Below are 14,724 nucleotides of genomic sequence, written 5' to 3'. Positions count from 1 at the left end.
AACCCGAAGAAAAGGTATAATTTAATGTTTCCACTATAATTAAATTATTCCTTTTATCTTGGATCCTGTAAACCAAACACAAGAGCCCAATGATCTAAATGTGTCGATCAAACTTTGTTTGATCGACTATGAGGGCAACTTAAATTTGTTTCTGTAAAATTTTTTTATTTTGCAAGAATTCACTGGAACGGGTTTCCTAGTATTTCCCATCAATCGTAACGCCGAAGTGCTGCACAAGAAGTCGACATCTTTATTCCTTTGGTAAACTTTAAGTTTTGTACTTAATTTTTAAAGGATGGTATCGTTGTTACCATTCCTACATTTTGTATTCGCTAACTCCTTTTCGTAAGAGGGGAGTTATATAATTGATTGCTCGTCGAAAATGGTCATCTAATTGTGGGCCTTGGAGCAGCAGTCTTTGGCTGTGAATCAAGTAAATACCCGTGTGTTCCGTTCTTATGTTCTTTATTTTTCGCTGCATTCTTACACAACTCTGATCGCAAGATTTTACGAGCATCTTTATGAAAATCAAAAACACTATGAAAGCGTTATTCATGCTCCTTCTAGCGCTCTCAATGATCCTACAATTGATATCAAAACGAGGGGTGCTCGAACACAGTGCAACTACTGGTTGAGCAAGTTTTCTAATTTTTCATATTTTTTAAATTCATTATAATTTCTCCTACACTGCTAATCCAAGATCATGTCTTAGTACATTTTGTTTTTTTGTGTGCGAGATTTAATGGCCCTTTAGGAAGGACACAATACTACAAGACCACCTCTAGTCTCCGGGGATAACTTTATCTACTAGAAAGGTAGAATGAAGTACCACCTAAAGACACAAGTAGACATGTGGATCATCATACAAAAGGGATTCACAATCCCAACAGATAATGACAGTCTTACGACAAATGGGATGCGACCACTAAGAAGAAAATTAAAGCCGACGCAAAGGCAACCCAAACACTTCAATGTGGGTTGACCAAAGAAGAGTTGAATAAAGTCGGTCCGTTCATCAGTGCTAAGGATCTATGAGACAAGTTCATAGAACTTCATGAAGGAACATCAGACACAAAAGTCAGCAAGTGCGGTCTCCTCATCAACAAACTCTACAACATCAAGATGATGGAAGGAGAATTAGTAAACTGATTGTACACATGAATCCAAGATCTGCTGAATGGGCTACATACAATTGGACAACCCATTGAAAATCAAGATGTCATAAGGTATGCACTGAAAACGTTTCCTAGGAACACTTTGTGGGCATCTATGGTTGATGCTTACAAGATCTTTAGGGAACTTTCAAAATTAAACTTGATGAGCTATTTTCTGAATTCGAATTGCATGAATATACTAACGCCATTACGGAAGAGAAAGGTATAACTCTCATTGCAGGACCAACCAAGGAAAAAATATCCAAAAATAAGCAGAAGAAGAATTTGTTGAATCATCAAAGTCAAAAAGCAACGATGAAGTCACAATCGAACTAGTTAACCTAGTTCGGAAGATGCTGAGGAAGAAGCGCAGACTGAAAAGATCGAAAGTGAAGAAGGCGGTTCAAAAAGCCAACTCCAGCAAACCATCTACAAACAAGACAAAGTTTACTTGCTATGGATGCAAGGAAAAAAACACTTCAAATTTGAATGCCCTAATAAAAAAAAGGAGCGCAAGACTAGGAAGAAGGTGCTCAAAGCAACTTGGGATGAATCTTTGTCAAAGGACTCAGAAGAAGGACCACACATAAGTTTCCTAGCTCTTCCAGTTTGAGAGGACCAAACTAGAATAGACAGCGAGTCAGACTGTGATTCAAGCTCAAGTCACAGATCTACATCCGTTTCAAAAGGACCCACAACCACTGTAAGTATAGATAGATTATATTCAATCATTTATAGTTTATCAAAGAGGCTAGCTAAGTCTAATGCCCAAGTTGAATTACTCCAAGAGGAGGTAGCACTCCTTAAAGAGAAAGTCAACTCCAAATCGCCAATTGAAATTATTCAAGTTGGAAATTCAACTCAAGTCAAACTTGAAGAAGAGAATTCTATGATGAAACTTCAGATTGACGATCTAAAAAGGTCGTTGAAAAAATTCACCTCAGGCTCCAAGTATCTTAACATGATTCTTGGAACTCAAAGGGTTGGATACAACAGAGCTAGGCTTGGACACAAAGTTAAGTACAAATCATACATGGCACTGCTAAATCGACCTAAGAAATCAAGAGTTCAAGCATGGGCTCCTAAATCCAAACTAACTAATCCAGTTGGATCGAACCAATACTGGGTCCCCAAGGATCAAATATATTATTTGGTCAAACCCAATAGGGGTCATGATACAGGGGATATAAAATCTTGCATATTAAATGAATTATTTATTTTAACGATTTTATTTTATTTTGTTTTAGAACAACTTAGGCTAGGTAAGGACTTAAATTTGATTAACACTTGCCCAATATAATACCAAGGTGGGGCGAGATGATAGTACGTTAGGGAAACCTAGTTTAGGTAGTCAAGTAGAGTAAGAAGTATCTTACTTGGTCTATTTAGTTAAGTCGATCTAATCGAAGCTACCTCGCCACATCCTAGACTAGTTAGACCAAAGTTTATCCCTAGATTAGCTAAATATGTAATTTCTTGAACCAACTTTATTTTAGAAAGTGGTCTGATGGCTATCCGCAAGTATATGATTGTCGTCAAGTAATAAAAAGATATCGAACCATAGGGACTGTGTATTAGCTATAGTGATGTCACAGGGCTAGTTGTCTAGACTCTAAGAGAAGCGAAACAGTTGAGGATTGTGTGTGTGTACGGTAGAGAGAGAGATTGGCTTGGAGATTTATAGGTGAGATGGATAAGTTTAGGACTTCAGTTTCACATCAATGCTAGGTGATATCCTTAATTTATGTTTGTTCTCTTACTCTCAATGTCTACCACGTTGTAGGGATTCTAACCAAAATACCAACTCAACCTCGTCAGACTTTGTCAGAATTAAACCATGATACTCTAACGCTACGATTACTAGTTCAGGACGACACCAATTAGCCTGGTTATGACTTTCCCGCTGTCACCCGGGTACCCCAGCATACTACTCTCTGTCACCGAGCACCCAATTAAGGAATCCTTTCCTAATCATCAATAGCCATTAGCTATCCCTTATGTAAGTTTATCACCATGTATGGATTACTTTGGAAAGTCCAGTTTAAGGATAACCTTCTGTCACAAGACACCCCGATATACGATCCTAGGATCTCCCTACACAGTAATGTACCCCTCATAATCATGCATATGCGCTCACAGAAACATTTCATTAAACACATTCAAGGCACATAATACATGAAACAAAAGTAAACACTTCATTGAATAGGAAAAATGACATAAACTAGTTCATACATCACCATTATTACATAGATGTTCATCCTACATCCTAAACTCAAAGATCTACTCCATTACAAGAAGGTTACAACAAGTATGTAAGAAAAACGTCATCCACCAAAGAGGGAAAGACTTATCTTTGAAGTGTGGGCATCCGTTGAAGATCTTCTCACTCCGGTGTAGGATGGATCGGTGGAGATGAAGTGTTTAGGGCCTCTCCAAGAGTGGGGAGGCGCCTTCCCCCTAGCCAAGACCTAGGGTTTTAGAGAATGACCCAAGATACCCTCAAAGGGGTGCCAAAAGATGAATTTATAGGGGCCAGACACGCTCCCGTCACATGGTCGTGCCTAGGAGGCACGACCATGGCTTGTCGTTCCTCTTGAAAATGGACACGATCGTGTACTGCCGCTTCTCTGGAAAATGGGCATGGCCGTGCCTGGGGGGCATGGTTGTGGCCTGTTGAAGCTTTGGAAAATTGGCACGGCTGTGCCTATGAGGCACGGCCAGAACAGGTGCTTCTTTGTTGGAAGGACACGGTCGTGTCTCCTAGTGTTACACGACCGTGTCTAAGCCTGGGAATGTGAGGCACGGCCGTGTCTGACAAACACGGCCGTGTTCTGCTCTGTTGCTCCTTTCCCTCCATTTCTGCGTGTGTGCTGCATGAGAGACTTGCTCGTGATGACGAGTACGGCCAGTGCGAGTCTCTTTTCTCCACTATTTACTCCACCATCAATAATGCATCATTTTGGCTCTAAATCGCATCCTGTCAATCAAAATATACGAAGAGCAGATCTCTGAGCAAAGAGTAGAAATATGCAATTGTAAATGAATAAGGTGTGACAAAGTGTAGCATATGCAATGAATTACAAGTAGATGAGCGTTAAAATAAGGCTAAAAAATCATATATGATCTATGCTCATCATGGTCGTTGTTTCGATAACCAAGAAGATCCCTGTGACTCACCACCACTTGAAAGCTGATTCTTGAAATATATGTTTAGTAAGTCAAAAGGTTAGACTTGAATCTAACCCAAGGTTAATCAAATACTAGATAACAATAACTCAATCCATTAATCAAGATAAAATTGAAAAATCATCTCACACAACCCACAGGATTAACTATATGATCATCTAGAAATGGGTGAGATGAGTTAAGGCTTAAATATTGTTAATCTTTAATTAATCTTTAACTTAATTAATCTTTAATTAATCATTAGCTTAATTAATCTTTAATTAATCATTAACTTAATTAATCATTAAATTTTAACTTAATTAAACGTTAATTAATCATTAATTCTTAATGTTCCAGCCGATACACCATAGATGGTACAAATGTTGGTTTAAGGTTTAGCCGACATGCACGCTCTCCTAGAACAGAATTATCTAGAGGGAAGAGAGGTCCTGAAAAGCACTAAGAAAGAAGAGGGTTAGAATGACACCGGGGTTGGGTCCCGGCAAGCCACTCCGACGCTCAAGTTAGGGTTCAACACAAGGAGTTTTAAAGGCTTGAAGAAGTTAGGGAAGATATGTATGTGTACCTCTACCCATGGGCATGGATTATCTTTTTATAGTAGTTGATCTCCGAAATATTAGCATCCATTTAGAAATATTCTCATATACTCATTCAGCTTTGGAAGATTCCATCCGTTGTTAAATATTTGAGAGTGCGCTCTTGTTTTTGTGGAAGAATCGGTTATATCCTCTCCGGATTAGGCGGAACGACCCTGTCTTTAATAAATATCGCGTGCAGGAAGTTGATCTATAGAGATCGTGCCGAGACCAGGTCATGAGGTCGGCACATGATGTTGGGATCGAATTTTGAGGTTGGTGTGCAATACTGAGACCAAACCACGAGGTCGGCATGTGCTGATGGGACCAGACCATGAGGTCGGCGCGTGATGCTGGGACCAAACCATGAGGTTGACACATGAAGTGGGAGATATGTAAAGATTATGGCAGGAGCTCGGTGTTCACTTAAAAAGACCGGTTGAAGCTAGAGAGAGCTCGGCACATGCTTGAAGAAGCATACAGAGATCAGAGATAGCTCGGCACAATGCTTAAGGTTGCATACCGAGATCATAGAGAGCTCGGCACAATGCTTAAGATCGCATACCGAGATCAGAGAAAGCTCGACACAATGCTTAAGGACCTATACTGAGGCCAGAGAGAGGGAGATTGATGTGCGTAGGGTTTATATATGTATTTACGCTTTATTCGCACATCTTTCTGAGTTTATTGCTAAAATCTTGTGTGCATTGCATCCCTTATTCATGCATTTAGGCACATATCTTGCATTTCCTAGTTCGGAGATCTGCTCGTGTTTTTACATGTTTCAGGGTGGAAAATGGAGTAAAAACGGGCAAAAATGGAGTACAATTGAAGACAAGGTAAAACAGGGCCGTGCCTCATAGGCACGACCGTGTCTACTCAGCTTGTGGTCGTGTTTCAAAGGGCACGGACGTGTGCCCAAACAGAAGACTATCAAGCCTGGGCCGTGCCTCACTGGCACGGCCGTGCTAACATTCCCCTCAGCAGCAGCCAGAGGCCGTGTCTACCAGACACGGCCGTGCTTTGAAACAGAAGCCAGCCGAGACTTGGTCGTGCCTCACAAGCACGGCCGTGTTTCCATCAAGAACTCAAGCCACTGCTGTTGGGTGCCAAAACAGAAGGGTCCAAGCATCTGGCCGTGCCTCAAGACACAGCCGTGTCCAGCAAAAGAGAAGAGTCAGGCTGTGGCCGTGCCTTCAAACAGAGCCGAGTCAAGTCTGGACCGTGCCTCAGAGGCACGACCATGCCCCCGGACAGAAGCCTCACTGCCTCAGGCCGTGCCCCCAAGGCACGGCCGTGCCTCCTCCTGTGTCCGATGCCCACACGAGGCCGTGCCTCCCAGGCACGGCCGTGTGAGCGGGGCGTGCTGACTTCGTGACCTGCATATAAATAGGTCCTCTTAGTGACCTATGTACTCTTTCCTTCCTATGGCTTGTAAACTCCACGCTATGGAGTATATTCCCTAGATTCTAGGATGTAGGATGAATCAGATGTAATAGATGATTGTATTTGGATTTGATTAATCTACCATTTTCTATGATATAACTGTCTATTGCTTTGTGGATTTGTGCTTGTGATGAATGATAAATTGTGTGTATGAATCCATGAGGGTAGGAATTGATTATGTATTGAGGAATCATTAGGCCGTACACCGGGGCGCTTCGTGACAGGGAGAATGCCTTGAACCGGGCGAGTTTCCGAGGGGTTTCTTAATGCATAGTTAATTCTTATGAGGGATAGTTAGCGGTCATCCGTTGTTGGGGAGAGGTCCGTAAAAAAATATCCTGTGACAGGGGATAGGGTTCTTTTAGTACTCCGGGGCGCCTGAGTGACACGGGAATGCCATGAACCGGGCTTCTAGAACCATCTCAAACCGACAACGAGTGACGTAAGAACACCAATGCTTTATTCCGAGGATACCTGACGAGGTCGAATTGGATAAATTGGTTAACATCCCTACAATTGAACAATTATTGAGGAAAGGTAGAGGATCCAAGTCAATCAATCCATACTCTGAGGAGTCCGAAGTCCTAGGATTGTTTCACAACCAAGTGTCACAGTCGTTTCCTTTCTTCGAATTCTAGGATAAAGTACTTTAGAACACTCCCATCTCCTCCACACAACTCATGCTCAATATTCTCTCCACCTTTTTGTGCTAAATCTAGTAAGTAGTTCCACGGTCCCTGTGGATTCGATCTTTTTATTACTTGACGACATTTCGTATACTTGCGGAACGCTATCAGAGATCGGGGCTTCCTAAATTGATGAATGTTTATTTTTACTTATTTTTTTGTATCTCCCATCGTACCCGAAGTCCACGTCATTCCTAAATATCCTTACCAGATCACTTAACTTAATTAAACTTTAATTAATTAAGTTTTAAAATTTTAGTTAATCAATTCTTAAACTTTAATTAACTAAGTTTTAAAATTTGAATTAACTAATTCTTAAACGGTAATTAACTAAGTCTTTAAAAATTTAATTAACTAATTCTTAAATTTTTCTTAAAAAATTTTTATACCAAAATTTATTAATCAATTATAAATTAACCAATTCTAAAATTCTAATAAATTAACCAATTCTTAAAAAATTAACTAATTAACCAATTCTAATTAACTATTAACTAATTCTTAACATTAAAATAAAATTTAAAACCCAAAAATCGGTTAAAAACCCTGCACAAATTTATCTAGGCGCCCGAATATGAAAATTCAGGTGCCCCGGTTCGTTTACCCCAAATCAGCCGACAGTTTTGCGTACACGCCCTTGGTTTTAGGATCCAATCACTTGGAAAGAATATTCAAGTGCCCCACACCGCACAAAATCCAAACGCCCCGACTCGTTTTTAGGCGCCTAGAAGCGCTGTATAAAAGCAACCTGAGGCCCACCACTTTTAACCACACCAAAACCCTTCTTGCCTCCAAAAACCCCCCTTTCCCATGCTACCGGCAAGTGTATAGGTCGTAAGTTCTTGTTTATTCATCGAAAATGGCTAGGTAAAACTCCAAAACCAACTCTAAAATAATTAAGTTTAAGTCTTTTTTAAAATCTTTATTTTATATAATAGGATTAAGAGAATGGCTACTGAGGCTGACCCCTCTAGGACTCCTAGTACAGACCCTGATGTGCGCAGGGTGTATATATATATATATATATATTTTTTTTGACGTTTTCATTGCACATCTTCTGTATTTCTTGTTATTTTCTTATGTTTATCACATCTTTTATCTACGCATTAGGCGTGTTTTCTTTATTTCCTGGTTCAGAGGTCTGCTCTTGTGTTTATGCTTTTACAGGATGAAAATGGAATAAAAGAAGGCGAAATAGAGAACTAAACGAAGACAAGGCAAGACAGGATCGTGCCTCCAAGGCACGACTGTGTCTCATCCTCCTGAGGGGCCGTGCCTACGAGACACGGCCGTGTCTCACCACTAAAGTTGCTTCAGCTAGTGGCTGTGCCCACCAGGCACGACCGTGCCTTCAACCAGAGATGCTGTTGCTCAGGGCCGTGCCCCATTCCAGCTTGAGCAGGGCTTGGCCGTCCCTGTTTTCCAGAGAGAGCTAGGGCCTGGCAGTGCCTGCTTTCCCAAGCTTCAATAGGGCTTGGCCGTGCCTATTTTCCAGAGGACTAACAACCCTTGGCCGTGCTTACCAGGCACGACCGTGCCTTATTTCCAGGAGGCCGTGTGCCTTGGGCCGTGCCACCAGACACGATCGTGTGGCGAAGAGTTGATTTCGGGGGCATATAAATACCCCTCTTATTTGCCCTAAAAAGGAGGGAAGACCTTGGGAGTGATTGAGAGCCATCGTAGCCGCCATCCAGAGCAAAAATCAATCGATCCATCCATCCTTTCGGGCCTACTCCGTCGCATCCATTCATCGTTGACGAGGAGATTGCAAGGCGAAGAAGAAGACATCCATTGATAAGTTTTATTTCCTTTTTCTATCTCAGATTAGGATCTAAAATGTATTTCTTTAAATCTTCTTTGCGTTGTATCCCCTCCATCATGGAGTAGAACCTTAGATTCTAGGATGTAGGAGGAATCGAGGTGTATTATGGATGATTGTAACTATGGATTTGTGTTTACCATGTTCTATGATATATTTGTGCATTTGCTTTATGGATTTGTGCCTTGTGCTTATTTGATGATATGAATGTGAATGGTATGAATCTATAAGGATGAGGGTGAGTTGTGGGTTAAGAAAATCTTAGGATCGTATGACCGGGGTGCCTTGTGACAGAAGGTGAACCTTTAACCGGACTTTCTGAGGAAATTCTTAGGCTACAATGAATCTTTATGAGAGATAGCTAATGGTTATTGATTGTTAGGGAGAGGTCCTTAATTGGATATCTCGGTGACAGGGGGTAGGACACTAGTAGTATGCTGGAGTGCTCGGTGACAGCGGAAGAGCTATAACCAGACTATCTGGGGTCATCTCAAACTAGCAATCGTAACGTTAGAGGATTATTAATCTTATTCCGAGGAAACCTGACGAGGTCTAATTGGATATTTTGGTTAGAATCTCTGCAATTGTGTAAACATTGAGGAATGGTAAGGAGTCCATAGTCAATCAAACATAATCTCGAGGAATCCGAAATCCTAGGATCGTTTTCCCAATCCTGTCACTAGTTGATTTTTCTTCGATTGAGGTTTAGGAGCTCAACTACACTCTCACTTTCCCCATCTCAACCCAAATTACGTGAACTCTACACTCTTCTTGTGTTAGTTTAGTGATTTATTCCACGGTCCCTGTGGTTCGATATCTTTTATTACTTGACGACGGCCGTATACTTGCGGAAGCCCATCACCCATCAAATTCCATAAAGTTTGTCAACCAAACATAGATTTTCCATAAAGGGTGAAAAAGAACTCTCATACCAAACAACACCTTTAAGATATATAAAATGTGTCATCTTCCACTATTTGTATGTCTATAATATGGTACATATTCCATAGACCATTTTTGAAATTTCATACTGTGCCAGATAAAACGGTCGAATTGTATTATTCTAGTAAATTACTAAAACTCGATACTACTTGGGATAGACAATGTCTCCTTCTGTTTCATCTCCTTCTCCTTCAAACTCTAATTCTCTCCTTCAAACTCCAATTCACCACCGGCACTATTCATCAGAACATTGATGCGATATTGAAATAGTATTGTTCCACTCAATGATTGAAACTTTGGCACAACTCGAGATTTTGAGCCTTTCCATAGACTTTCCAAATTTGGGGATTTATAAACCACAATATGGACATTATGGATATTGATTATCGTCGTCATAAGAATGATTATCTTCACAACATCTCCTAGCTCAAGAGTTTCTTATAAGCAAATAATTTTTCTTAAAATTGCAAATGACCTTCAATGATATCTAGGTTCATCACTTTTTAATTAATTTATTATTCTACAAGAACTAATTGTTCTCAACTTTGTTCATATGAATGACTAGCTAATGCATGTCTTCCAAATTTGGAGAACCGTTATTCACCATTTTAAACAACAAGTATAGATGATATGTAATTGAACTATGGCCTAACGTACATACAACATGTGGGAAAATATGTAGTTCATAGTAAGTATTGTATTAAAAGTTTAAATTACCACATAACCTATCGAGTTAATCAACTGAAGTAATCATGTAAAAATTTTATATTTATCACTTAACATACAAAACTAATCAACATAAACAATCCATAATTCTATATTGACAATATTACATATAAATTTAAGGAAAACCTATAATGCAGAACATGACATACAATCATCTTATATACAGGAAATGAGATTCAATAATCACCAATTTGAATAACAACCTATGCAATTCAAATACTATGTTTCTTATTTGTTGATTAGGTGAAAACTAGTTTGATCAAATTAGTATTAATTTGAACTGACTTGGAATTTAACTGGATAGGAAATATTAATTTAGCCTGCACACAAGCAAAATGTGACCTAGGTTTCTATTAAACCACCTAAACCAAACTGCAAGTTGGAAGAATATATGCAGTATGTAGTGTGATCAGTTACCACATATGATGATGTGGATGCATAAGCAACCTATGAGGAAACTTTATAAAACCATGACATACTACTTCCTCCAGTTTTGCCACCAAACTTTTGGATGTGTTAACTACTTTGGTTAATCTAGGTCACAAATTCCAAATGCCTTGAGTTTCTTACATCTGTAGAACAGATATGCTATGTGTATGTATATATGTGTGTGTGTATATGTATCCATTCTGATTGGAACAATTTTTTTCCATTCTTATTAGAACTTCTTAAAGGAATTGACTGTTTTGGTTGAACTAAATCTTTAATTGGATCAACTATTTGTTATTTTGGTAGTTCAACTCGTAATCTCCCACTTTCTATGTTTACTTATTTGAGATGATGATGAGTAATGTGGCTGCTGACAAGCATCCAAGTCATACCTTTACACGAGTTGTCATCCTAAGTAGCATGAAAATGGAACTAATCCATGCATCTAAAATAGCATGTGATAGGAATGCACTTGATCCTAAGATAACCCTGGAACAGGATTTTGTTATTACAGTATCCTTGTCCAATGCCTGATGAAAATAATCATGAAATAACACACGACTCAACAGTCATTAGATAGTAGAATGCAACTTATAAGAATTAACGAAATATGAAGTTGATTTTAGACATTTAATCATATTCAAATTAATGATATTAAAGATGAGAACAAAAAAATTGTGAACCGGAGTCTTCTCCAATTGAAGACTCAAGCTATGGATAAACTTAATATCAATTTAAAAAATAGCCATAGTAAATTTACCTTCAGATCGGCCCCAGCACAGAAAACCCTAGGAACAGAACTTGAAACCACGACCACATTGGTCGAAGAGTCATTTCCAATGGTCTCGAGTGCATTCTGCAAACCCCGAAGCATCGCCTTCCCGATCGCGTTCTTCGCCTCCGGCCTGTCCAGCTTCAGCTCGACGATTCCTGCTCCGTATTCCAAAACAGATTACCAAATAACTAGCAAGTTAGAACAAAGGGAGAAAGATGCAAGAACATGGGTAGGAGTGGATCACCCGAATCCAAGTCGGTGAGCCGCTCAAGTTTCACCATCTCCGCCAGTGCTTGAACGATTAGGCCCCGCCGAGAGCCAAAACGGTGGAGGAGTGGCGCCATCGCCGTCGCCGCAGCCATGGAGGCAGGGTTGATCTGCCGGAGGCCATTGAGAGAGGAGCGGATGCAAAGGGCACGAAATGGACACATTGAAGATTTTCGCTAGGATGATGAGAAGAACATAATTTAGGTGAGGAAGAAAAAGGTAGTACCAGGCAGCTATGCTGTCTGGAAACGGCATTTACACCGACGTCCCCGTTTGCAAAACGGGGGAAACGTTTCCATCCGTGGAAACCTACCAGAAACGGGATCCAGTCCGAGAATCACTCCGGCGTGGAAAGCCCGAAGCGAAGAGTGCAAGCCCAAAGCGAAGAGGGCGTACGAAGAGATATTTGAGGTTCATTCCCAATTTCCAAAACTCAAAGCTCTAGAACCGATCAAACTTACCCGAATCTGGCCTTCCTTGCTCGGTTTGTCGCGCCGATCGCCGCCGTCCTAACAGCCGATCGCGCCACCTCTGGCAATCAAGCAACCACGCGATAGAAGATCTGGGACCTCCGGTAGCTTCCCCGTCGCCGGCTCCAGCTGCCAGCCCCTCCGCATCGCACGATCGGAGCGAAGAAGAGGAAACAGGGGTGGCTGCGGGAAAGAATCGTGAATTTCGGGGAGAAGAAAAGCGTAGCCGGCTTTTAGGGTTTAGGCTTTCCTTAACGGGTTCAAATTCTATACCCCTTTAGCCTTTAACCCATTAACCCTTTTTACCCATTAACCTTTAACTCATTTAATCAATTACTCTTTAATTGCATGAAACTAAAGTTAATTGGATCTCAATTGGGCTTCCTAATAGCTTATTAGGACTAATCTAATTAACTATGTAAGTAGGTTGGGATTTAACATTTAATTAGGGTAAATTTCTTTACGAATTACCCCTCGAATCCGGAGGCATGGAGAGGGGCGACGGTTTGGAAGAGGGATCGACCGAGGAAGAGGAATAAAATGGTCGGCGTTTTGATGCGTGTGGTACAGATAGATAAGATTTATAAGAAATATTCATAGAATTTGATGAGGTCATCGACGTTTCCAAAATCTGGAACTTCAACTATTGCCATTTCCCGTTTCTCGTCTCCAAGTTTCCAGACAACATAGCCAGGCAGACAAACGATCAATTGGGAGAGAGGAGCGGATTCTTTTCTTTTTTCTTTTTTATTTTTGCCAAAAAGCATAATTTTTATTGAAAAATATTATACCCGGTGTGAGATATGACATTGTTTGAGGAACCTTAGATGACTTAGAAGTAAAGGATCGTCAATAAGGGTATTTTAATGCGTTATAGATTCTTATCCAATACTTTGTATCATTTGATGAAGTGTATGGCTAATCTAATAACGAAAATTTCATACAGGGACTAGAGTAGGCTATCCTGAGATAAAAGATTTTTTTTCTAAAAAAATTTGATTCAGAATTATTATATGTCAAAGGTCCAATATTGAAATCATTTTAGAGGCTTCCCTTACTTTGTCCGTGTCAACAAACAATTCAAAATATCTCGACTTTTTTAGAACAAGTCCGAGTTAATGCAATAAAAAAGTGAAAATTGTGATATAGTGCAACTTGACTTCTATTGCCACAGGTAAAATTACTATAAAAAATGAATTTAAAAATATAAATTTTTTTTAATAAATTAATGAATTAAAAAAGTGAAAATTGTTGTATAGTGCAACTTGACTGATTCATCAATTTAATGAATTAAAAAATCTTTAACATATAAGACGGATTGTGAATTAGATGAGTCAACTTATAAACATATTAAAAAATAAAAAAATATTAAAAATTTTAAATTTAGATTATAAAAATATTAAAAATTTTAAATTTAGATTATAATTTAAATTGATTAAATTAAAATTTTTTAGTTTAAATTATGTTTTAATCGTATCAAATCTACTAATTCATTAAATTTTTTATTTTAATTTTAAATTTTAAAATAAATAAATAAATATTTTTAATTTGCAAATCAATCCAAGCTCACCGTAAATCAATCCATGCGAGTCGCAGACCTAGTCGAATCAATCCATCTTAAAATGAATTGATAAAATTTCAACTCAATCCATTTAAATTGCTTGACGGGATGAATCAACTTGACGGATCTGATTCAAATTGACAACTAGTTAAGATAGTTCACTTTCATGTCTTTGGATTTGTTTTAAATTTTAGAGTTTTTTTTTTTCAACTAGTGGGTCAAGGATCATCATGTTGAATTCATAATCTGCATGGATTAATCCATCTAGAACCATCAGAAGAGAAGACCATGAATTGATAAAATATTAATTTAATTAATTTAAATTATTTGTCTCTCGACGAAAATACTTGATTAAATAATAATAATAATAATATTATTATTATGGTGTTTAATCAGTGGACCAATTTTATTGATAATTAGATCTGGAACTAATTCCACACCTCATCAATTTAAAGCCCAAAGCCCATGAGTATAGCTTATAAGTTTTTCCTAAGATTATCTGAGATATTATTTTAAAAAATCTTGTTATCATAAAAACTATCTATGTATCTTCTAAGTTAATGATTTGTTAGCCGCTCAAATATTAAAAATAATGTAGTGGAAAAATATATGATAAACCCAATAGACAATATACGAATAATTTTCTTACAATATATAGATTAAAGTATAATAAATATGAAAATAAACTAAA

General features: G+C 38.8%; 1 protein-coding gene across 4 annotated transcripts in view; it reads right to left on the bottom strand.

The window, feature by feature from the left end:
• The window catches only part of LOC141847569 (putative enoyl-CoA hydratase 2, mitochondrial), a 39,124-nt gene extending 26,455 nt beyond the window's left edge, over window positions 1–12,669 (bottom strand). For 3 of the 4 annotated variants that reach the window (XM_074735625.1, XM_074735627.1, XM_074735628.1), the window contains exons 1-3: window positions 12,464–12,669; window positions 11,980–12,178; window positions 11,721–11,890 (exon numbers count right to left, since the gene is read on the bottom strand). In XM_074735625.1, the coding sequence (XP_074591726.1) occupies window positions 11,721–11,890; window positions 11,980–12,166 (357 nt within the window). In that variant the 5' untranslated portion in view covers window positions 12,167–12,178; window positions 12,464–12,669. Of the gene's footprint in view, window positions 1–11,720; window positions 11,891–11,979; window positions 12,230–12,463 lie in introns of those variants that run through there. The other variant, XM_074735626.1, reaches the window with a different exon arrangement.
• Window positions 12,670–14,724: the final 2,055 nt, after the last annotated feature.

The sequence above is a fragment of the Curcuma longa genome, chromosome 16 (genome assembly GCF_044706935.1).
Source record: "Curcuma longa cultivar G26 ecotype Majalengka, Jawa Barat chromosome 16, ITB_CL_G26_1.1, whole genome shotgun sequence".
Taxonomy (NCBI): Eukaryota; Viridiplantae; Streptophyta; class Magnoliopsida; order Zingiberales; family Zingiberaceae; genus Curcuma; species Curcuma longa.
The sequence above is the reverse complement of the archived record's forward strand: the minus strand, read 5'-3'. Positions and strand labels throughout refer to the sequence as shown.